General features: G+C 36.6%; 1 protein-coding gene across 4 annotated transcripts in view; it reads left to right on the forward strand.

The window, feature by feature from the left end:
- Positions 1 to 27,500, forward strand: part of LOC144975134 (uncharacterized) — a 63,732-nt gene that overhangs the window by 29,122 nt on the left and 7,110 nt on the right. For all 4 annotated transcript variants that reach the window (XM_078918910.1, XM_078918911.1, XM_078918907.1 and 1 more), the window contains 3 exons: positions 6,213 to 8,788; positions 11,083 to 11,242; positions 13,251 to 13,309. In XM_078918910.1, coding sequence (XP_078775036.1) covers positions 6,249 to 8,788; positions 11,083 to 11,242; positions 13,251 to 13,309 — 2,759 coding nt within the window. In that variant the 5' untranslated portion in view covers positions 6,213 to 6,248. The remainder of the gene's footprint in view (positions 1 to 6,212; positions 8,789 to 11,082; positions 11,243 to 13,250; positions 13,310 to 27,500) is intronic.

Below are 27,500 nucleotides of genomic sequence, written 5' to 3' on the forward strand. Positions count from 1 at the left end.
AACGCTATAAAGGCGTTTTACAAGGAGTTTCTAGTTAACAGCAACACTTAACATGTAGGAGGAGACATGAGGCCTGTTAGGCGATATTACAATACCCCCCCCCCCCTCAACATGGTCAACGTTATAACCGGCAAGGTATTCTTTTTACTCCTGAGTATGTTGAGAAAATGTGAGCCTTTAACAAGGCCTCAATTTTGCGCAAAGCGGGACTCAAACCAAGGACATGAAGGTCGGTAGGCGTGTGTCATAGCGAAAGGCAACGAAGAAAAGTTATGTCGTTGATTTAAGGGAGATGGAAGATTGCAAGATTGGGGCCAAAACTTGAGCTTGAGGTTTTATATAGCGCAATATCCACTAAACGTGCTCAAAGCGTTTTACAAGGGCTCCCTAGCCAACAGCAACACTTTATCCGAGCTGCTAACATGTGCAAGTTAGGCCCATAATAATCTGGGTTATCAGACCTGCAAATAAGTGCACGCCCGTTTTAACAATTTAGATCTAAAAATAGATTTGACCCAGCAATAATGAATAAACCACATGCCATGCATTATTATTATTATTAATATTATTATTATTATTATTATTATTATTATTATTATATTATTATTATATTATTATTATTATTATCATTATTGTTATTTTATTATTATTATTATTATTATTATTATTATTATTATTATTATTATTATTATTATTATTATTATTATTATTATTATTATTATTATTATTATTATTATTTTGTTTTCTTTTTATTTACCTAGCTGGATCTTGGGTCAATGTGACACGAGAGGTCGGCCTCATTAGCATATTTCTTTGGATCAAGGCCACGAGCCACCGTTGTGTTGAGTGTTTACTGTTCATTCAATATCATTGTTATCATAATATTGTTATGTGCATTTTTGTCTGCACTCGAGTGACAATATTATGTATTAATAGACAATGTTCGGCTCGACACTGTTAGCTATTGTGAGGCTATGTGGTCTCGTGGTATGACACTCGCTTTTAGATTGGAAGGTCCTGGGTTCTAGCCTTGCTCGGCACATAGTTTAGTCCTCGGAAAAAAATGGCTCTTTACTCACATTCTCTCACCGTACTCAGGTGTAAAGTCTGTACCTGGTCGTTAACAGCTTTGTCTATGTCGGAAAAAAAAATTGTAATATCGCCTAACAGACGTCATGTGTCGTCCTGAATGATCACTGTTGCTATTGGTCATGGACCCCTTGTAAAGAGCATTGAGCACGTTTAGTGGATATTGCTCTATAAAAAAAGCTCACGTTTTTTAAAAATTGTACATGATATATTCAAACGTTCAAATGTACTTATTTGTAGGTCTGATAATCCAAATTATTATGGGCTCATTGATGTAAAAAAAATAAATTAAATTATATAGCGCAATATCCAATAAACTTGCTCAAAACGCTTTACATGGGGTCCCTGGCCAACAGCAACACATAACATTTAGAAAAAGACCCCTCCCCCGTCCATCCAGCAGTGGGTGGGTAACTGGGTCTGTTTGATCTGATGGAAAGTACTTTGCGATGACTAGCGTCTAATCAAAAGGATAGCAAGCAATTGCTTTTGTTTTCACGCTATACAAACGGGGATAAACTCCGGCTTCATGGGCCTTATCTATTTTTTTCTCCCCCCTCCCCTCCCCTGTCCACCCAGCAGTGATTGGGTAGCTTGGTCTTTTAGATCCGGCGGAAAGTACTTTGCTATAAATTAGCTCCCTATTCAAAGTGCAGCTAGCAATTGCTATTGTCCCTTTCACGCTATAGAAACTGGGATAAACTCCTGCTCTATGGAGCGAATGGCTCCGAAGGACTACAACGAGTAAATTATTGCTATTCGTTTTATATTACAAGCGGAGACCCCGCAATATTTGCGGAGAACATTCATCTATTTTGATTATTTTACAACTGTATTGTAGAAATTGTTGTCAAACAACAACCTAAACCCAGAGGATCCCCAGGATCGTGATTCGTGGAGACAGCTGACCGGCAACGTGCTCAAGAGCACAAGCCACGATTGATGATTTTAGATATCAACATTGATCGATAAATCATTGGTGTTCGTTTTGTATCGCTAGCGGAGACTCAGCAATATTTGGGAAGGGGGGGGGGGTGGTGATAAAGGCTATTATAAACAGGCAGTCATCCATTTTGATTATTTTACAGCTGTATTGTAGAAATTAAGATTGATCGATAAATCATTGGTATTTGTTTTCTATCACCAACGGAGACCCCAAAATATTTGGGGAGAAATAAAGACTTTTTTTCTAGCTTTTATATAGGGCAATATCCACTAAACGTGCTCGAAGCGCTTTACAGGGGGTTGGTTCCTAGCCAGCAAGATTAGAGGCGATTTTACAATTTTTTTTCGGACAGAGACAACGCTGTTAACGGCCAGGTACTTATTTTACACATGAGAACCGTGAGAGAATGTGAGTAAAGAGCCTTCTCCAAGGACTCAAGTATGCGCCGAGCGAGGCTCGAACCCAGGCAGTCATCCATTTTAATTATTTTACAACTGTATTATTGTGGACATTAAGATTGATCGATACAATTCGATTGATCCATCAACTATCAAAATTGGTCCGGTTATAAAGTATATATAGAATGCGCGCAAAATCGTCACAATTATTACGACAGAATATAAGTTTTTCTTATTTAGATAAATTTTGTACATCACAAACTTTGAAGAATGTTCTTTGTTTAATTAATAAGAACATAAAGTTGTTTTGTAGAGAGCTTGTTTGAGCTTTAAAAAAATTATTTCTGCTGGGTAAGCCTGCTACTTTGGGGAAAATACTGAAAATGATCCGTTAGGAAAGAGTTTAGCCTGTCAGAATTTTGAAATAATCATTTGAGTCAACGGGTGATAAAATTACCCTTAATTTTTTTTTTTAATTGCAAATTCCTCGTAGTATCGTCTGTAAAAAATAGTTTTTTAGTGTTTAGATTTGCTAGTAATTCTGTACTCGTTGGCAAAAATTAAACATGGACTTTACGGAGTAATTTTGACCCCAACCCTATTTATTTTGAATCATAGATTTAAAAAATACACAAAAAACCCGAACTTCAAGGGCCTTATTGATGGCCGTGGAGCTCGGGTTATTTATAAACTCGAATGTCGACCTAACAGGCGTCATGTCCAGTCCTAAATGTTAAATGTTGCTGTTGTCTAGGGACCCCTTGAAGAGCGATTTGAGCACGTTTAGTGGATATTGCTCTATATCAAAGCTCAATTAGAATATGGCAACAGGGCGACCAGATGGCGAGTTTCTAACGTCAGATGACCGATCATAATACCCTAGCAGATTTTATAAATATGCAATCAAATGACCGATCATTCTGCCTATCAGATATTAAAAAGAATAATTTGAATCAACGGGTGATAGAATTACCCTTATTTTTTTGTTTAAAAGTTCAAGCAAATTACTCCCATATCATCTGTAAAAAATAGTTTTATAATTTTTAGATTTGCCATTTATTATTATATTGTTATTATTATTATTATTATTATTATTATTATTATTATTATTATTATTATTATTATTATTATTATTATTATTATTATTATTATTATTATTATTATTATTATTATTATTATTATTATTATTATTATTATTATTATTATTATTATTATTATTATTATTATTATTATTATTATTATTATTATTATTATTTATTATTATGATGATGATGATGATGATGATGATGATGATGATGATGATGATGATGATGATGGTGATTATTATTATTATTATTATTATTATTATTATTATTATTATTATTATTATTATTATTATTATTTGCCAGTAATTCTGTGCTCGTAGGCAAAAAATTAACATGGGCTGTACGGAGTAATTTTGATCACCAACCCTATTTAATAATGATAATTTCCATTCAGGATCAATAAAGTATATCTTATCTTATCTTATTTATTTTGAATAGATAATAGATTTTAATAAGCCCACAAAAACTCGAACTTCAAGGGGCCTGATTGATGGCTGTCTGTGGAGCTCGGGTTATTTATAAACACGAATGTCCTTGACTTTGCACAGTTCATTACCTTTACAGACTCGTTTTGATATCACTGATATTATTCGTCTTTTGTAGTTATAATTTAATGCTTTTTAATTATATTGTTTGTTGCACAGCTGCTGTTGTACTGTGAAAACAACAAAACCACGTTTAACTCACTCAACCCTAACACCGACTATATCCGTAGTTTACCTGGGTTACTTTTACCCCATGCCTATTTATTACATTTTTTCTGAGACAAATTATAGACGCAGTATCAAAGCTAATGTTTTTAGTTTTTACATGTTAATTTAAGTTGATTAAAACTGTCTATTCACATGCTCATTTTTAATATAATTATTTTTACAATTTTGAAATAAAAATTGAGCTTTTATCTAGCGCAATATCCACTAAATGTGCTCAAAGCACTTTACAAGGGGTTCCTGACCAACAGCAACACGTAACATGTAGAACGAAACATGACGCCTGTTAGGCGATATCATAATTATTTTTTTTGTGACAGAGACAACGCTGTCAACGGCCAGGTACTCATTTTACACATGAGTACGGTGAGAGAATGTGGGTAAAGAGCCGTTTCCAAGGACTCGACTATGCGCTGAGCGAAGCTCGAACCCAGGACCTTCTGATCCGATAGCGAGTGTCATACCACAATACCACATAGCCGCACAAAAGTGGTCCTTCAGGTTAATATGACGGTCATCCAGTCAACAACTCTCCAACCTGGGACTTGTAATATAAAGGTTTCCTTGAAGTCCTGGGACTTTGAGAGTTTTTGACAAAATGAGGGTCATTTTAATCAATCAATATTTGAAAGAAGGAGTCCCGATAGCTCAGTTAGTAGAACACTCGCTTCACACGTAAGGGGACCAAGATCGATCCCTGGTGCATGCAGTCGAGATTTTTTCTGATCCCCCCTGTCCATCCAGCATGCAGTGAATGGGTAGCTGAGTCTGTTAGATTTGGCGGGAAGTACTTTGCGATAGAATAGCGCCCTATCCAAAGGATAGCAAGCAATTGCTATTGTCCGTATCACGCTATAGAAACCAGGATAACCCCGGCTCCATTGGCCCAGTGGCTCTGAACGATTACTTTAGGCTTTTAATATTTGAAAGACGAGTTTTCTGGCGATGATTAAATAAAAATGTGTTTTTATTCTCCATTGTACGGCACAGCTGTTGTACAACTTTATCACACGACACCATCTTCTTGCAAATATTATTATCTAATGCCTTTCGGCCAAGCATTTATTAGATTTATTATTATTATTATTATTTCGGTGATTTAAGGTCTGCCAGATAGGCACTTACGTGATCAAATAAATAAAATTGGCCACATAGAGAATCAGTTTCTGTTAATTATATACTAATATATTTATAATCTAAAAAGCATTTTTCTTTTAAATAACAATTTCCCACTAGTATAGACTATTTTTTGTTTACCAAAACCGATGAGATTTTCAAGGGGTCTTTGTAAGTCGAAATTGGCCACGAGGATCTCCTGTTACCTGACAGCTCTGGTAGTTATAATATTCCTATAGCAATGATGGTGATATGATATTGTGCAATATAAATGGAAATTAGGATCGAAATCTAGATGGAATTGCATCAGTTTTTTTTTCTCGTTCACAGATCTAGATTTAGAATCAATAATATACTCGTTATGGGCAATACTCTGTAAAAAAACCCGTATTTAAAATGTTGGCCAGAAAGAACAAACTTGTCCTTCAAATATTGATCGATTAAAATGAACCTCATCCTAGCATTCTCAAACCTGGGACTTCGCCGCAAACTGGTATTGTGTCAGAATGCAGTAAAAAAACAAAAACGAACACTCCCCCCCCCAAAAAAAAAAATGCAACCAAAAATAAAACAAAACAAAAAGAAACAAAACCAAAAACACAAAACAACACACAATAAAAAACCCCACAAAACAATCCAAACCGAAAAAGAACAAAAGAACAAAAGTCAAACCCAATTAAACAAAAACAATCAAGAACTAATGTCAATTTCCATAATATTATTGTTTTTTACTACAAATTCATTTTCATTTTTCAGCATCAATATCATTCCAACAGAATGCTATCCATTTTGAGACATTGACTCACATAATTATGTTACTGTTCCAAAATAGATCAATGCAATGGAATATGTTTTATTTCATCCCCAGGTTTCATACCTTTGATGTAGTCTCATACCAGCTGACATGAATACGGCGTCCTCATTTGGCAGTGGTTGGCGTGATGCCACAACTGAGGACTTTGATGCCACTGACGATACAAGCGAGATTTCCCCAGCACTGAAGAAAAAACAGAACGAATTTATAGAACCCCACAACAACTCGACAGTTTTGTCTTCTAGAGCAACAAGTCCAAACTCCAGGGAGCGGGAATTCGATGAAAGCGTTCCTCTTATTACAGGAAATGATTCTTCAACGCCAGAGACAGAAAATATAGACATCTTTGATGATGTAGTAGATACCTCTTGGATACCTGTTATATCTGAATGTAAGCGTGATGGGATATCGGAAACTGGCAATGCTGATGTGGAATCTGCGACGGTCAGATGCAAAGAAGATGATTCTGGAAATAGCTCGTTGTCCGGTGCGGGTTCCTTTGACGGGGACAGTCTTGGAGGAAGGACGAGATCGTCGTCCAGCGATTCCAAATCGGACGCTGATCTCGAACTGGCCAAAGTTTTCGAACGCCGTAAGAAGTTAAATTTCGCGAAAGGAAAAGAATGCGACAAAAGTTGTTGTGAAAGACTGTATTGTGAAGATAAATATGATGATTCTCAATTTGGTGATGATGTTTGTGAAACGGAACAAGATTCAAAACCATCAGGGGAAATATTGAATATTAATGGAGACATAGAGAAAGAAGACGCGAAGCCGAACAATGTTGAGAATAACAATATCGATGATGAGTCATATAAATTGTCTTCGACACCGGTCATAGGCAGAAGGAACAGTGCCAGTGAGTTATTTGACGCACCAGATATATGCAAAATTCCTTGTGCTCACTCAACACAGAATGACGATATCACAAACTCGTCTTCCGGACCAGTTGCAGCAGAATCAATTCAAGGGATTCAAATGGATCCAAAAGATTTGAGCGTTTCATGGGGATTGTGTACCACACCAGTAGCTTTGATACCATTTGCATCACAAACATCTCCTCCAAATATCCATGAAAAATCAATCCCATCAGGTTATCAAGATTACAACAACCAAAGCATTCCAGTCGTACAAAATCTTCCCCACCACCAACAAACCATTGATCAAATTGTCTCAAATTGCAACAACACCGACAAATTCTATCATTTATCGTCTTCAAATGCGTTGCTCCCATCCCATATTATAAACAGGCCTCAAAATAATATCTCCTCAGTGCCCACATCAGAGTCCTCAATCTCTTCAACAACCTTACCGTCATTGACACCTGGCAACCCTCAACACGCTAAGGCTAACTACACACAACACACCCAGGCTAACTACCCACAACACGTTCAACAATCACAAATTATCCGAGAGGACATCGTACACACAGAGCCATCTCTAGTGCCACCACCCCTACCTCGCCCAATACCAAAGCAGCATCGCGAAGGATTTCAATATTATCATCAAAACATCAATGATGGCTTACAACCAAATTACGCTTTGTTACCAAATACCATTCAAAACCAAACCAAACCCGTAATTATCCGTGGAATATTGTTTGCCAACGGCATCGCACCACTGAATGTGGAGAATCTGAATAATGACGTAGATAACTCACAACCAGAACTTCCAGTCATCTACAATTACAATGGACAGGCAGCCAATGGTCACCCACAATCTTACCAAATCCCAAATGATAATAATATAATTTACCACCACGACACTCCATTTTTACTATTACAATCATCACAACCGCCTTCAGATGCATCCTTACAATCAAACGTCCAGCCTTCCGAAGTGCAACATCTTTCTGACAAGCCTGGAAATGCCTCATTACGCGCATACTCAAATGAGCTCCACGACAAACTCATAAATGTGGATACCAAGGGCGGTAATAACACAGCCAATTCAAATCAACCCCCACCACAACACCCGGTTGTAATGGTTCCTGTCCCGAAGCCATTGCCCCCACAAAATCACATTGAACCCGATTTTGGCATCCAAGAAGACTCATCACCTCAACAACAACAGCAATCGCGACAAAGCCAATTCAGCATTCACCATCAGCTACATCCTCAGCATGAAATCCAGAATTGTTCATATCCCAATCATCCAGTTTATCAAATTTGCACCTCAGCAGAGGTCCCTCCTCACAATCTGTATAGACAAACCATTGAGAGCAGTGGACATCTCTTAACTTCAAGTGCAATCCCATCTCACGCCTCCGTTCAGTTAAACTCTGGATTTTCTCAAAACCCTACTCAAAAAATACCTCAGAATTTCTCCTACTCCTCCCAGTCACTGCTAACATCTGTGCCTGAACATGCCTGGCAGCAAGTAACTTCTTCCTCTCCTCATCCATATAATCACTCACAGATTCCACCTCCTCGCCCACCTCCTCCTCATCCTCCACATCCTCAATATGCCTCAACCCCAGTCCCATTCCAAGCATCTCAGAACGACACAGACACATCAAACATCGTCCAAGAGAGTCAAAATCCATCAGCAAATCAGTCAAAGGAAATTCCTGTTGAAAATATGACTCCTTTGGCACAGGTTTTAACCCAGGCAGGAAATGTATTGGACGGGTAAGTTATATCTTGAATTATAATCCGCCGTGCTCAATTCTAACATTGTCTGTTGCGTTGACAAAGGGGAAACTAGGAACATCCACATCATCTGCCTTCAGACATTGTATTGAAACTTCCATTATATTTTATTATTGTTATTTATTTCTTAAAGAATACTACTGACCAGATTAGATAAGACATATTATTCCTTCCACGGGATCTTTACACTTGCATACCTAACATATTAAAAGGATATTCCCTTTATTCGTTCCTTTATTGTGTATCTCGAGAAAATATTGTTTTAAGAAAACAATTTAAAAAAAAATCCCTTCATTCATCCCATAAGGGAAATTTGTCTCTAGGCTCTATTCCAACAGAAGACTGGAAATTCATATTTGAAGAGGAAACCCGAGACTAAATGATATCAAGACAAGAAACTTCGAAGCTCGATGCTTTTGCAATGCCGTCGATAAACATTGCATATTTGAGTATTGATGGCATGCGTAACTTTCAAAGATTATAGTCTCTGAGAAATAATCTATTGAGGCGTAATCACATAACCGAAGTTAGAAGCTGCAAAAATTTGATTTATAAATATTACAAATAAACATAAGAGCGAAAAGCTGTTAGCAACTTGGTATGACCTGATCTAGGTATGTCTGCAAGGCCAGTAAAACCCTTTGAGACTCTCGAAGTTACCGGTTTCAGTCTCGAGGGGAACTACATTTTGTTTTACATAGAAATGACTCCTGGTATACGTAAATATGTCGTGATGAACCAGACATTGAAAAGTTGAACTGACAATTCAATATTCAATTTAATACTTTTTAAAAATTGAAAAGAACGAATTAATTTAATTCTTTTATTGATTTTTAATTGTTTTTTTTTTGGAATTAATTAATTCAATTTCTTATGGAGACAAGTAATTGTCTGCTTCTTAAAAATAAACAAATATACAAGCTAAACACACACATACACACAGACACAAAGACACACACATACACACACACACACTCAGAAACAAAGCAAAATTCAATTAAATTTCATATTACGTAAATAATGGATCAATTTGACTTTGGCGTCAAACTTCGCCTACTCTTCTTCCTCCTCCTCCTTCTACTACTACTCCTCTTCCTCCTCCTCCCCTTCCTCCCCCCTTTCTCCTCCTTTTCATCCCCTCCCCCTCTCCCTCCTCCTCCTCGTCCTCCTGCATCTTTATCTTCTTTATTTGAACCGACTGACACATCTTAAAAATGATTCAGACAGATGACAATGGTATCAAAACGCGTGTCCTTGGATATAGCACTTTACACACAATACCTCACAACAGTCAGTTGTGAATGTATTCCAAGATATAGACAGTGATGGATACCGCAGACTTGCCTACTTGAAAAGTTAAAAATTCGTAGTTTTTAGGAGACAGAAATTGTATGGCTATAGTTAACTTTACAGATTTAACCATTTACTCTTACGATGATTGAATAACATTTCAAAATCCTTAATAATGGCATCAATTTTCATTTAAAATAAAGTTTGATGATTTGAAATGCTCGTGAAGTTGTGAAATTGGAGCCAAATTTCGTAATTCTACGAATTTTTCATAGTACTAGCCAGGTCTGATAACGTAGGAGTGCTAGGGCACCTTACAGACAACTTCCCTGTGCGATATGAAAATTTGATTCCTTATGGCCTGCTTGAGTGACAAATAATTAGGGAGCAGGCACTGGTGTACAGCTAAATGTCTGTAAGGTATGTATGTAGGGTTTAGCGTGGCGCTGGTCTTTGCTTCGTACCCGAAAGGTACCGAGTTCGATCACCCGCGCTGCTGCGCTGTGTGGCCTTGAGCAAGTCACCTCGCCCTAGCTCAATTTGCGGCGCTACACAGCGGTGGACTCAAATCCAGTCTTTCCTTGGAATAGACCTTAGAAAAATTTTTCCCTTCTAGATGAATAAAGGGATTTTTTAGATTATTAGATTATTAACCCACCGATTTGCTCATTTGGACAACATGGGCGATACCTGCTGACATCAGACATCTTGTTTGATGAATTATCCGTATATTCTTTCGTTGAATGCCTAGGCGACGGTATCTTATGATGTCGTGGCGAGTGGTCATCATTTAAAAAAAAATCTACTTTGTCTGGCACTGTCTTTATCATACTGCCAGCTCCCTAAATCGCCCAAAATATTTGTAGTAATGTTTTTTCTCTTTCAGAGATGTATTCATGATAACAAAATTTAAACGAAGAAATTAATAATGATATAAAAATTGACAGGATATAATTTTTTATCAATTGCTACAATATCATCAGACACAATCCCGTCCCCAAGTGCGATGAACTGGTCAGCGATGCTGTGCCCCGAGATGACCACCATGATGGTCAGTTAGAATATGTCCCACAACGAGAAACGGACTGTAGCTTGACCCAGGATCCGGTCAACAACAGCCGATCTGTAATATCTGGACATTCGGTATGTTGAATTTCCATCAAAATAGAACATCTCATTTAAATATTACATCCTTCTGTAAAGACTTATTTGTTATTGTTGTTGTTATTATTATTATTATTATTATTATTATTATTATTATTATTATTATTATTATTATTATTATTATTATTATTATTATTATTATTATTATTTATTATTATTATTATATTATTATTATTATATTATTATTATTATTATTATTATTATTATTATTATTATTATTATTATTATTATTATTATTATTATTATTATTATTATTATTATTATACTTTTGTTTTTATTTTTATTAATTTATTATTATTATTATTATTATTATTATTATTATTATTATATATTATTATTATTATTATTATTATTATTATTATATTATTATTATTATATTATCATAATTATTATTATCATTAAATTTATTATTACTATAACTATTATTATCATTGTTTATTATTATTATTATTATCATCATCATCATCATCATCATCATCATCATCATCATCATCATCATCATCATCATCATCATTCTTATTATTGGGGCATCCATTGCAGAGAGCCAAAGCTAATTAAGCATTCATTTTAAAGACTAATGGTTTCATGATGGCTGATATAAAACAAAGACATAATGAGGTAACGCACAAGAGCTCTTAAATCAAAGAGCGTCAATTATCTCTTTAACTCACTCAATCCTAGAGTCTTTTGCTACTTTTCAAAATTGGATAAAATATATGAGCATGTACACAGGTACTTTTATTTAACTACCACTAACATGTAAAAACTACAAACATTAGCTTTGATACTACGCCAATAGTTTGTCTCAGAAAAAAGGTAATAAATAGGCATGGAGTAAAAGTAACCTGGGGGTAAACTATGGATATGGTCGGTGTTAGGGTTGAGTGAGTTAATGTTTAGGGTGTATTGTTTTGCTTGTCTCTAGACTTGGTATAGACGTCTAGAGGAAAAAACATTTTAACACAAATTAAAAGAGCATAGATCATTGTGTCAGAATTAATGGAATTTATGTGGCGCTGCTTAACGAGCTGTGCGATGGGAATTTGTTGTTAATGGGCATACAAATATATCAATCATTTGAACCATTTGAATTTCCATCTTTACACTATAGTTCATCATCATTATCGTTGTCATCATCATCATCATCATCATTGTTGTCATCATTGTTTGTCATCATCATCATCATCATCATCATCATCATCATCATCATCATCATCATCATCATCATCATCATCATCATCATCATCATCACCATCATCATCATCATCATCATCATCATCACCACCATTAACATCACCATCATCAGCAGCAGTATCATTATGATGATGTGTAGATCATATATGTATGTTTTCATGCATCCATCCATCCATGCTTTGTGTTCAATACATTTTATGTAAAACTGAGTCAGACGATTTTTTTTTTCCAATTTTTGATTCAAGACATCGCTTGGGTCAAATTCTCCCTTTTTAAAACAAAAAGCGCGACTGTATTGTAACGGTTTATAGCATCTTTCTGAAATTTTCACCACCAAAAATGTAACTTGAATAGTGGTGGGAAAATATGCAAAATACTGGATATTTCTATCATGTCTAGTTATTAAGCCATTTCAATTGTTTGTTCGGTAGTAATAAAAATCCCCTATATATTGCGTCCATACACGTTTGCTCTGAATATAATTGAAGGCTGGTTTTCCAAAACTCGCTAAGTCGATTTTTCTACTTTTTGAGATTTTCCATCAATGAGAAAAATTAAAACGTAAACTTTATTTTTAAGCATCAAATGGCACAAGAAAATTCCTAGTTTGTGTGAATTTGAAGTTTAAATATGATTTTTAAAAATAGATCGAATGAGAAATTCTAGGGGAAATAATCCTCAATATCTCAAAATGGGAAAAACAGAGTTCGGGAGTTTTGGAAAAAAAGCACTCTTAAACTCATGTAAGTCATAAAATGACACCCATTATATATCTGCTATTACTTCCAACCAGTTTCAGGATTCCAACACGTATACCACAGGGTGCAGTCATGACGCCATGCTGCCACAAAGGTAAGATAACTCTTACAATCTTATTAACCCCCTAGTTTGGCTAGATTCCTGTGTTGTTGTTTTTTTTCTTCGTGACAAGAAGTTCGGCTGTATGTTCCAGAGCAAGTCATCTCGCCTAACTCACTTTGCGTGCTGCACTAGGGCTGATGTTTGCTTTATTCATATTCCATTCTTTCCTTGGAATAGACCATAATAAAGACAAATTAATAATAAAGTAATATATCTCAGTGGGTTGGTGGATCACTCGCCTCACAAGCAAATAAAACGGTGTAATTCGGCGTAACCGAGTTTTCTTTAAGACCTGTTCCTCTGTGTACTTAGTAGTAAATTGAGAGTGCGCAAAAATCTTCCAAAATGCGCAAATTAATGCGGGTTTAATCGGGTCCTTCCGGGTCACAATACAGTGCCTAAACAAACCAATCGACCATCTCGCCTCTTTTAAAAATATGCATCTTATAATTTAAGAATAATTTACTAAAAAGCTTTTTCAACATTATCAACCTCTTATGAGGCTCTATGGTCTCGGGTAAGGATGCTCACCTTCGGATATGTAAGTAGCTGGTTCGAGTCACAGCGATAGCAGGAAAACAAAACATGTAGAAACTTTGGTTCTAGATCGACGTGTATGCTTATTTACAGGTCTGAAAATCCAGATGGTTGTGGGCTCATTGTTGTAATGGAAATACTATCAAACCAAAGTAAACTCTACTTCGTGTCCCAATTCCGAATTGGGGCACAAATGAAGAACCGCGGGGCTGTCAGTTCGCAACTGGCTGTCGCCAATGCCAGGCTTTGATACCAGTAAGAGGAGACATTGGGTGTCTGCGAATCGGCTTCGGTCAAGGAGCTGCCTCACAGCAAGTGCGCTTCATCAGTGGGGACTTTCCACCTGACCTACATTTGTGATGTGGGCAAGAACCCAAAACGGCAAATCATCTAGTTGAACGGCGTGTTGTGACAATGCTACCGGGCGGGTTCGCGACGGCGCACGAATGCAGAACGGACTTTGCTGATTGGGTCGATCGCCATAACATGGTAGTTTGAGAACCATAAGAGGCTGCTGCCAATCAATCTCAAAGTAAATTATTGTTCATTACAACAATATTAAAACAAGCCCCTAAAATTGCGTTAGGCCTTATTACTATACCTTTATTGAGTACAATCAATACAATTTCTGAAAGAGACGAAAACTAAAATCCCGCGTTAATCGAGAGTATTCTTCTGCCCCCCCCCCCCCCCCCCCCCCCCCCCCCCCCTTGTCTACCCAACAGTGATTGGGTAGCAGGTGGGGGTCTATTCGATCTGACGGAAAATACTCTTTGAAATAGACTAGCGTCGTATCCGAAAGGTAGCAAGCAATTGCTATTTATTGTTCCACGCTATAATATGAACCAGTAAATAAACTCCTGCTCCATAGGCTAAGTAATGGCTGTGAACAGACTACTTCTTTGAGACAGGCAATCACGTGACTTTTGATGTCATTGTCTTGTAGTTCTCAGACGTTAATTCATTTTCATATTAGATGTATGTGTGTGTGGCTGGCTGAGAAAACCCCGAAAAGGTGCGCAAATTTCATAAAGTTGAGTTATATATATGCAGTGGTGTAGACCACATCCGTCTAATCATTTACCACTTTTAATTTTCTTTCTATGTCTATTAAAACCCAAGTTATGAATTTTTTTTTCAGAATAATATGTTTTGCTCTGGGAAACACTTTATCTTCGATTTTAGCTCTTATCTCGAATCGAAACTTGTATCATCTTCCCGGGTTTTCTCAGCTAGCCGCACATAATATAATATGTCCGTGGTGGCTACGTGCACACATTAGAAGGTCTGATTACCGAATACAATTATGAGCCTGATTTACATTTTTGTAAATTACAACAATGTTAAAGCAGGCCCATAATTATATTCGGTAATCAGACTTTCAAAGCGACACCAAAATAGTGTCTATTACATTTTGTAATGAACTATATTTTGGTGTCGCTTTGAAAGTATTTCCAATACAACAACCATGAGACCATAACAGTTTGTTTGAGGTATCAGACCTGAAAATTAGTACACGTTGATCTGTGGGAATCTGCAGGATTTATGTTATATTATATTATTAATACTATTATGCCTAATCATTGTTGGGTCTCTGTTCCGTTTTATGCTGATAGATCTTTCCAAACTTTGACAAAGGATTAGGTTGTCTTTGATAACAATAGCGGCCTCTGTGCATTGGAGCCGTATACTCTTGTGGCAGGAAATTATTCATATTAATCATTTTGTGTTGAATGAATGGGACGTAATAACTACGTCTTTATTGATAAATCGTATTTAATATTATTATATTATTTGTGACCCATCGTCTCAAAACAGTATTATATCGGAACGAACCAGATGCTTAAAAGCCAAATTTAATGTTAAACTGGTAAAATAATAAAAATTGTTGGCATTAGCACCCTAAAATATGGTATCCATTCTCCTCAATAAATCGTATAAACTGAACGCAAGTCTGATATTTCTGAATATAAATTACATTTTCAACATCTTAACCAGCCCGACTTAATACCGTTTTGAGGCGAAGGGTCACATTTATTCCGGATTGTTGTATTTCCGGTTGCCCTGCTTCGTCAGATGTCAACATAAGCCAATGAATGTATTGTTGTGTGTGATCTTTGAGTGTTCTAAGACATCGGTAAAGCATTGTAAACGATAGGGTTCGAGTCATGAAATGAATAAGGATGCTAATGATGATAATGACGATGATGATGATGGTGATGATAATAGCAATTATAATGATAGTAATAATAATAATAATAATATTAATAATAATAATAATAATAATAATAATAATAATAATAATAATAATAGTCATAATAATAATAATAATAATAATAATAATAATAATAATAATAATAATAATAATAATAATAATAATAATAATAATAATAATATATAATATAATAATAATATATATATAATATAATAATAATAATAATAATAATAATAATAATAATAATAATAATAATAATAATAATAATAATAGTCATAATAATAATAATAATAATAATGACACTAACAATAATAATAATAACAACAATAATGATAATCGCTATTCTATGGGGAGATAACTTACAAATCCTGCTCACTCACTTCCAGAGGAAAAATAAGATAAGATAAAAAAAACCTTCAAGTAACCTTCTGGAAACTCCAGATTATTAACGAGAGAAAGGTGTCAAATGTCAAAACACACAGGATATTGTTCCATGAGTCAAACACGGCAAGTACCTACTTTCCTTATTAAAAATAAGATAGAACTTTTATATAGGGCATTGTCCATTAAACGTGCTCAAAGTGCTTTACAACAACTGGGATGCCTGGGACGGGACATGGATGTCTGTTGCGTGATAACGCTGTTAACGGCCAGGATTTATTTTACTCACTGAGTAGTTCGGTGAGAGAATGTGAGTAAAGAGCCTTTTCCAAGGACTGAACTATGCGCCGAGCGAGACTCGAACCCAGGACCTTCCAATCCGAAAGCGAGTGTCATACCACTAGGCTACATAGCCGCGATTTTACTACTTAAATTGAATGAGATAACAATGCACTTTTATCTGAGTGATAAAAATATGACTTTGCGGCTATTCAAAGCCACCTCTTCATTTTATAGACACCACACAAGCACACAAACACACAAACACAGATATACACACTCCCATGTGCGGCTATGTGGTCTAGTGGTATGACACTCGCTTTCGGATCGGAAGATCCTGGGTTCGACCCTCGCTCGACGCATCTTTGAGTCCTTGGACAAGACTCTTAATAACTCACATTCTCTCACCGTACTCAGGTGTAAAATGAGTACCTGGCTGTGAACTGTCCGAAAAAGTGTAACAGGCCTCATGTCCCGTCCTACATGTTTAATGTTGCTTTGGGCAAAGAGATTGTAAAGAGATTTGAGCACGTTTAGTGGATATTGCGCTATATAAAAGCTAATTTATGATGAATACGCAGACACAAAAACGGGAATCCTAAGTCCGTACAAAGACACTTGTACTGAATTGTGACCTGAGTGATGCATGCAAGCACACCATAAACATGCACATAAATCTATGTAAATCTAGCCTTGGAACGACCTTGCAGAAAATTGCCATTCTCTTGAAAAAAACATATTTTAAAATTTGGCCAGAAAACTCGTCCTTCAAATATCGACCGATTTAAATGACCCTCATCTTGGCAAAAAAAAAAAAAACAAAACCTGGGACTTCGCGAACGTTTATATAGTCTGGTTAATACAGTTTAGTGAGAATTAATTATAAACATGGATGGCAAAAAAACAAAACAAAACACAAAAAACAAAAACAAAACAAAAACAATAACAAAGACCTGAGTGATGTCAACTTCGTTCTATCTATACTAGATATGTGCCCGTCAATTTGTTGTTGTTTGTTTGTTAGTTTTTTGGGTTTTATTTTTGTTTCCCACAGTAAAAAAAAAATAAATAAAAAGCAAAGAAATCGGTATTATAATTGAATCGATATTCATTTCACAAAAAGATCGAGACGATCTTTAATACAAAACTTATAGTCTAATCGGATCAAAGATCGCGTCCCGATTTTTGTCGCACGACAAAATCGATAATCTATTTTAGCTTACTGTACCAGATGTGCCATTAGTAGTATATGTCATAATCCCTGTCAGTGAGCTGACGGTCGGGGTTGGGGAAGGGGAGATGAAGGAGGAGGAGGAGGTGAAGGAGGGGGAGGAGGAGGAGGAGGAGGAGGAGGAGGAGGAGGAGGAGGAGGAGGAGGAGGAGGAGGAGGGCGTTACTGCTATTTACATGATACAATGTTTGATTTATCTGTTATCTGGTCCAAAATGCTCAGTTGGGATCTTTATTAATAAAAAAAACAAAACAACAAAAACAAACAAAAAAAACAAAACAAAACAAAGCGAGTGTCATACCACAAACCGCAATGTGTACTTATTTACAGGTCTTAACCCGAATTGTTATATCTAGATCATTACTCTCATACTCTCACACCGACGCAAAATATCGTCCATTACAACAATCTTAATGAAAGACCACCATTCTTTTCGGTTATTAGACCAGCAAATAGACGCCATTTGCACGTCGGTTATAACGAATAAGACCATTACTTACATAGATTATGTAGTAGTATCGTTCGGCTACACTTCTATGTTCAAGGTATCAATCCAGGTTCTGAAGTCATCATCACATTTGTTGATGGTTTCAAATCCCCCTTCAAGTTTTGTCTCTGGGCAATCTAGTACGAGGTGGTTTGCATCTTGTGATGCTTGGTTGCACTTTGGGCATGTTGGTGATTCTTGGAGCCCCCATTTGTGCATGTTGGCAGCTGTTCTTGTATGTTTTGACCGTAGTCTATTTGCAGCTACCCAGTAATTTCTTGGTTGATCCTGTAGACCTGGGAGACTTTTAATTTACAGGGATCTTATGAATTGACTTAAATTCACGGCCGCATGCCTTTGAAAAGTTAATATTTTATAATCCTAGCTTTATAAACAACAACAACGACAACAAAGCACTTCCATTCTCCAATGTCAAACCTCCAGTTTCCAGTTTCAAATGCGTTTGGTTTTAGAGTTCTTTGAAGCGTGTAGGGTGGTATTACATTCTTTTAGTCTCAATGAATACAGGATTCATATGGAATATAAAAGGGCTGCTTGAAAATTAATTATTATTCTATAGTGTAAAAAAAATCAACAACAACAACAACAACGCAACATTGGTAATGTCAGGGCTGCCAACCTCAAAACGAGAATAAGATTTAAATTGCCTGCCAAAAAGAAATGAACAAAAATGAATTTAGCAGCTTAAAAAAACCACCCCCCCAAAAAAAAAAAAAAAACAAAAAAAAAAAAACCCCCCCCAAAAAAAAAAAAAAAAAAAAAAAACAAAAACAAACCAAAACAAAACAAAACAAACCAAACCAAAACAAAACAAAACAAACACAACGAAAAGCAAACAAATAAACACAAACAAAAAAAACAGACACGAAACGTTTTGGGCTCCAAACCCTTCTTCAGCCAATTGTGGAATAATATCAGATTTCAAGCCAAACTGGATCGTTTTAAAATCTTTGATTGATCTACAGTTGTTGTATGTAGTATCTACAGTTTCAATATGATGAATGTTTTCTAACTCATCTGTTTAATGATGAGTCATTGATGACATTTGTCATAAATCATTTTGCATTACTCATCCTATTCAATGCATTTAAAGGATACAATCCTATTGTTTGTTTTAAAGGGTTTTATGGCCAAATGTTCAAATACGGGTTTTTTTCTAGAGTACGGCAGGACTGGTTTTCCTGTTTTTGTTTCGTTGACTTTGACGTTCCATTGACTATATCATTTATCAATTGACTTGATACAATCCTTATACCAAATGTGACCCTTCGCCTCAAAACGGTATTAAGTCGGGCTGGTTAAGATGTTGAAAATGTAAGTTATATTCAGAAATATCAGACTTGCGTTCAGTTTATACGATTTATTGAGGAGAATGGATACCATATTTTAGGGTGCTAATGCTAACAATTTTTATTTTTTTACCAGTTTAACATTAAATTTGGCTTTTAAGCATCTGTTTCGTTCCGACATAATACCGTTTTGAGACGATGGGTCACAATATTTAATATGAAGTTGAGGTTTGATTACAGTAGAATGATGAGCACACAGAGGCATTTTAAGGGACGTTACCTTTTGTTGTTGTTTATTTTTTAAGGGTTTTATGGCGCTTGCAACATATTTAGGTAATATCACGCCAGTCTATCTGGAATTTAGTAATGTATTTATACCTTTAATGTTTTTTGTTGTTGGTTGAATAAGGGTTCCGTGTTTGGTATTTTAATTTTTTTGGAAGCTGTTAAATTCATTTTTGTTTAGTAAAAGGGAAGAAAATTGAATAATAAAAACTTATCTAAATGTGCAATTTAGAGGAATTGAGGAAACAAGTAAGACAAAGGGAAATGTTAAATTGGGAACCGTTGTAGATTCCAAGTGCACACTACGGGGCCTAACCCGGGACCTTCCCGATCACAATGCAATAATGTCCCAACCACTCGGCCACTTTGCCCGTCTTGATGGATATTTCGCTATATAATTGTTCACGTTTTAAAACATATTTATATCAATTGCTTCAATGCAATTCAAAACAAACGTTGAGATTATTGTTCAACCAATTCATTGAAGCTTCCAAAACAGCATTCATCGTATCGCTGAGTTCGGATTAACTGTGCGGTTGTGTGGTCTTGTGGCGAAGTGGCCGAGTGGACATTGTACTATCACCCGGAAGGTCCCGGGTTCGAGCCCCGCTTCATGCACTTTCGTTTTTTTCCCCCTTGAGCTAGATTATTAACCCCCAATTTGCTCACTTAGAAAACATGGGTGATTCCTGTTGACATCAGACATCTTGTTTGATGAATTATCAATATTCCTTCGTGGATTGCCTAGGCGACGATAGCTTAAGATGTCGTGGCGGAAGGGCATGAATAAAAAAATGTGGTCTTGTGGTATGACAGTCGCTTTCAGATCGGAAGGTCCTGGGGTCGAGCTTCGCTCGGCGCATAGTTGAGTCCTTCGAAAAGGCTCTTTACTCACATTCTCTCACCTTACTCAGTGTAAAATGAGTATCTAGCCGTTAACAGCGTTGTCTATGTCGGAAAAAATGTAATATCGCCTAACAGGCGTCATGTCTCGTCTTACATGTTAAGTATCGCTGTTGGTCAGGGACCCCCTGTAGAGCGCTATGAGCACGTTTGATGGATATTTCTCTATATAAATACTCAAGTTTAAATCAATTGCTTCAATGCTATTTAAAACTTTGAGAGTGAGAGCATTGTTCAACCAATTCATCATGAAGTATACAAAACAGCATTCATCATATCCCTGCGTTCGGATTAACCTGGAATTTGAAGGGCAGTTGCATAGCCATAACTAAAGAAAAATCGATATTTCACATGTAGAATAATAGTTGAATCAAATATCAAAAGGCATCGAGAACGATATTAGCGATATTAATTGATTAAAACAAAACAAGCAAAAAAACTTGAGCCTTTATATAGCGCAATATCCACTGACCAACAGCAACATGTAACATATAGAACGAGACATGACGCCTGTTAGGCGATATTACATTTTTTTTCGACAGTGATAACGCTGTTTAACGGCCAGGTACTTATTTTCCTCATGAGTACAATGAGAGAATGTGAGTAAAGAGCCTTTTCCAAGGACTCATCTATGCGCCGGGCGAGCGAGGCTCGAACCCAGGACCTTTCGATCCTAAAGCGAGTGTCATACCACTAGACCACAAAGCCGATCTAATCTTTGTTATCTCCAGGATATCATTCATCATATCGCTGAGTTGGGATTAACCTGGAATTTAAAGGGCTGTTGCATATCGATTTTTAAATAAAAATCGATATTTCACATTTAGAATACTAGTTGAATCAAATATCAAAAGGCATCGAGAACGATATTAGCGATATTAATTAATTAATTAGAATCGAGATCGATCGATCTAATCTTCGATATCTTCAGGATAGAACTTGTAGTGGGGATTCCATGATTTCAGTGTCAGTGAGTGTAACGTGATACATCGGTGGTTTGATCCCAGTCTTTAGAAAACCATCACCTTGTCAAAAACTCTCAAACCTGGGACTGCCTAGATGAGGGTCATTTTGATGGATCGATATTTGAAGGACAAGTTTTCTGGCCAAAATTTTAAGTACGAGGCTTGTTCAGAGTATGATAATGTGAATTTATTTTTTTTGTAATATCCCCTAACAGGCATCAGGTCTCGTTCTACATGTTAAGTATCTCTGTTGGTCAGGGACCTCTTGTAAAGCGATTTGAGCAAGTTTGATGGATATAGTTTTGTGTTTTGGTCCGTTGTACTTCCGGATGGCAGTGTTGTGAGCTTATTAGCAAAGCGCAAACTATCTATACGCTATCTCGTCCATAACCTTTCAGCTTTTCCTTTTCTTTTTCTTATGTTTTTCTTTATTATTTTATGATTCAGTTAAAAAAATAATTAACTTGTTTGTCCCTGTGGAATTTCAAGAGACAACATTAATTTTCAAATAAATGAATAATAGACATCAACGAGATAAACACTGCATGGGGTTGAAACATGGGAAGAAATGAAATGTCTGAAGGAAATTAATTTGTTGTTACGCTTGACTGACTTTCAAAAATATGTGACCCCTCGCCTCAAAACGGTATTATGCCGGGATGATTAAGATACAAAAAATTGAATTTATAACCAGAAATAACAGATTTAAATTTGTATGTTTTATTGAGGAGCATGAATATCATATTTCAGGGTACCAATACTATAAATTCATAGCATTGACCAGTTTAGCGTTAATTTCGTTCTTTATAGCATCTGGTTCAACCCGGCATAATACCGTTTTGAGACGATGGGTCACAAATATGTGAACAACCTTATAGAAGCGGTATTGTGTCTAGATATACCAAATTCTGGAAACTGAATGTATATTTAATTAATTTCTACAGTAAACAGCAAATGTTGCATTCTACTATGAGAGAGCGAGGGGGGGGGGGGGGGATTCTGAAGCCTGGTATCGTGAAAATACAGACGAAAGAGTGACAATGGGGAGTCGTCTATCGATGGGAACAATACGTACAGTAGGCCACCTGCAAGGCGCAATGCTACACACACACACACACACACACACACACACACACACACAATTATTGTTATGATACGCGATTTAGGCCCACAATCAAATAAATTTCTTCAGCGCCTTTTTGTGTTTGGCCAAGCCTTCAATTTCAGAGAGACTTTTGTTTTCGACGTCCAAGTAAAGAACCCCCCCCCCCCCCCCCCATGGAAAGGCAGAGGCCCCTTAAAAATGAGCTTTTGTATGACGCAATATCCACGAAACGTGCTCAAAACGCTTTAAAAAGGGTCTGAGACGAACAGCAACACGTAGCACGTAGAACGAGACATGACGCATATTAGGCGACAATGCCATTTTCCCTACCGAGTGACAACGCTGATAACGGGCAGGTATTCATTTTACACCTGAGTACGGTGAGAGAATGTGAGTAAAGAGCCTTTTCCAAGGACTCAACTATGCGCTAAGCGAAGCGAGGCTCGAACTCAGGATCATCCGGTCCGAAAGCGAGTGTCACACCACAAACTTATCACCATGTTCATTGAACGGACACATATGCTAGTAGATTCCTATTTGAATAACCATTGTCAAATGTGTCTCACTATGTCAGAACGGTATCACCACGGGGTGAACAAGATTCGTAAGATTTTATCGCTGTCGTTGATGATTTTAAATTGGTCCAAATTCACTTTGTTTTTGTTTTGGTTTTTCATTCATTCTTTACAATTCAAATTCTGACAGCAATATTGATTGTAATTCAGCTTTTAGTTTTCATTTGGGAAATACCGACGTGTATACATATATGCAGGTCTGACGTCCGAACCCACTTATGGGCCTAGTTTAACATTGCTGTTATGGACAATATTTTGCGTAATTTTTTAAATTTCCATTACAACAATGAGCCCATAAGGAATTGGGTTAGATAGTTGATGAATTGAAGTCGAGGTCGACTGATTTTGGGATGTTTTTTTTTCTTGTATTTTTCTTTCTTGCTTTGTCTGGCACCTTTCAAACACCCTTTTTGTTCAGTTCTTTATCTGGGTTATCAGACCTGCAAATAAGTACACGTTGGGAGTAATCTCCGTGTATAACAAAGAACTGTTTTACTGAACTTCAAGGCGTCAAGGTTGGATAAAGGAAACTGTCAAGTTTGATAGATTGATTTATATTATGGACGCTCGAGGCAATTTCAGCTTGCACGTTTGACATCATCAAAAGCGCATACTTGAAATGAAACAAGATGGAACGAGAGCAAATTAAACAATTCGCTGATTACTTCTTGCTTTAAAGTAAATGAAAATAGGCGAAACACACAGTTGCTAAATTTGGAACAAATTAAAAAAAATAAAAAATTCCTGTTCATATTATATTTTGATGATATATTTGACACAACGTGGACTTATTTACAAATAATATATGTACGCTGTTTTGACACGTTGTGCATGATGGATAAATGCACATTAAATAAAACCCTTAAAACTTAATAAAGGAAAAAGCGAATATAATAAAAAAATGATGGAAATAAAATTTGAACTGACAAAAAATAAATATATTCCTTTTATTATTTCCTTATTATTTTGTTTATATTTTAAATACATTATGATGAATAAATGCAAATTAAATATTTCGTTGATTATCTTTCTTGATAGTAAATGATACTTTGATAAAAGAGGAAACGAAATCAATTTTAAAATGGTTCAAATAAATTTGGAACTGATAAGGATATTTTATTGTTCCAATAGTTTGATGATGTTTTTATACACGTTGAACAAATGCAAAATGAATATTTCTTTGATTTTCTTTCTTAAAAGTGAGTCTCTTTCTTCAATCGATTCGATTGACCCTCGTGTTGGTAAAAACTCTCAAACCTGGTACTTCATTGAAGACCTCGCGAAGTCCCAGGTTTAAGAGTTTTTGCCAAGATGAAGGTGATTTAAATTGATCGATATTTGAAGGACGAGTTTTCTGGCCAAATTATTAAATACATGTCTTTCCAGAGTACGACAACTCATAGTTGAGTCCTTGGAAAAAACTTTTTACTCACATTCTCTCACCGTACTAAGTTGTAAAATGAGTACCTGGCCGTTAACACCTTTGTCTCTGTCGAAAAAAATGTAATTAATATCGCCTAACACGCGACATGTCTCGTTCTACATGGCACGTGTAACTGCTGGTCAGGAACCATTTGTGACCAGCCGTCTCAAAACGGTATTATGTCGGGATGACTAAAATGATGAACATTGAATTTATATTAAAAAATATCAGACTTGGGTAATGTTTATATATGTTTCATCAAAGAGGACGAATGCAGAATTTTCGAACTAGAAACTAACATTTTTTTAAATTTTTGACCAGTTTGGCTTGAATTTGACATTTTTGCACCTGGATCATCCCGACCCAATAACGTTTTGAGACGATGGGTCACATTTGCAAAAACGCTTTCACCACGTTTAGTGGATACTGCTAGTGCGGGGCGGTCCTTGGCAAGCTTAAGGACCACGGTCCTACGGTCCTTGGGAAATGAAGACCGCAAGGACCGGTCTCTGAGACCGGTCCGTTCATTCTTGAACCGTTAAAGACCGCTACACGATGAAAACCGTGGCCTACAGGAGTAAAACACACGGAGTAGTCACACTCATTTCAAATTGTAACCTAATTAGAGAAGAGGGGTGATGCCTTCTTTATTTGCTCACCGTACTTCATTGTTACTTCGATAATTTAATAAAATTGGAAATTTATCCCCATTAACGGAGATAATGGCATCGCCCAAGGCGTTGATCGAGTTGTTCGTGGCGTTGATACACACACGCAACTCCTACCCCCCCCTCCCCCCCCCCCCCCCCCCACACACACACATTAGAGGGCAGCGAGCATTGAAGAGTAAGAGAGAGACGTGAAGTTATAATAAGAGGGGGTGGATGAGGTGATAAGAGGGGTCGATGGTGACTTTTCGCCAGATCTAACAAACTCAGCTACCCATTCATTGCTGAGTAGACAGGGATTCAGAAAAAAATCGACTGCACCCGGGATCGATCTCTGGCCCTTTGCGTATAAAGAGAGTGCTCTATCAACTGAGCTATCGGGGTCCCCAAATATTCTATTGGACCTTTTAAAAATACAGACGTTATAACTGTTTTTTTTGGACGGAAGAAACTAATGAAACTCATATTACTTGATTAGTTAAAACACCAAACGAAATTTTAATATTATTGTATTATTTTAAATGACAACAATGCGATAGAAAGGAGTGGCGACAAGAGATGGACAAAAGAAAACAAAAAATCAGACTTGCAACTTGCTAGGTTCGACACACACACACACACACACACACACACACACACATCTTTAGTAGTCACATACATTTCAAACAATAACCCATTAGAGAAGAGGGGTCATGCCTTCATCATAGATCATTGTCATTGCGATCATTATGGTGTAGTAAATTTTGAAATTTACCCGTATAATGGAATCGTCCAAGGCGTGCGCCTCCTGTTCCCCCATCTCACACACGAAAGGGCGGTTTGCGGAGTGGAGGGAGGTGGTCGTCTGCCTCTATGGTCGTCTGTGTCGTTTAGTGTATGGCAAAGGGGGGTGGTGCGATTAATTAAGTGGGATGGGTGGTGATTGGTGGAAGATAGGCAAAGGACCGAGGCAACGAATCGCTGGGGAAGTAGTATGGCGCGAGACCGTTGAAAGGTGATAAGAAGTGAGGACCGCCGGCGGTCTTCCTCTTTGGGACTGGACCACGGTTCACAGCTAAAAGACCGTGGGACCGGTCCTCGGTCCGGTCCTCAGCGCGGCACTAGATACTGCTCTGTATAAAAGCTCTAGTTTGTTTACTTTGTTTTGTTTGAAATGTTATAGTTATACTCATTCTTTCGCTTGTATCCGGTCGATGTATTTCAAGTGTTGTGACAATAATAATAATAAGAAGAACAAGAACAATGTGGCACTCACGCAAACCATCAAACAAAACATGTTACACACACACACACACACACACACACACACACACACACACAATGCAATGGAAGGTACAGTCAGTCAGTGGGAAGAAAAATATGCATCCCCCCTCAAAAAAAAAAAAAAACCCATTTAAAACATTTCCATCATTACACGTTCAACGAATAACGTCAAGTCAATTTCAAAAGAAACCTTGAGATTATCAATGAATAAAAACAAGTTTTAATGAACCGGAAATGTCTCGGAAATGACAACGAATTTCACATGTGATTTATAGATTTTTCGAGAATCATTGATTTTTTATTGGGACCTGTTTTGAATCTAAAGAACGCATGTACTCATTGTCTCAATAAATAATTCAAAAGACTCTTGTCTTAACGTTTCAATCAATTCTCAAGGTCGTGTGCAAAAGGCAAGACAAAAGCCTGCTTAAAGTTGTCAGCATTAAACCGGAAGTGAAGAATGGGTGATTGAAATAACGCATGTTTAAAAAAAACAAACAAAAATATGACAATATGAGCTGTGCGTCACTGAAGCGGTGACAGACTTGTATTATT

Source organism: Berghia stephanieae, chromosome 6, assembly GCF_034508935.2.
Source record: "Berghia stephanieae isolate SIO BIC M18660-M18661 chromosome 6, UCSD_Bste_1.3, whole genome shotgun sequence".
Lineage (NCBI taxonomy): Eukaryota > Metazoa > Mollusca > Gastropoda > Nudibranchia > Aeolidiidae > Berghia > Berghia stephanieae.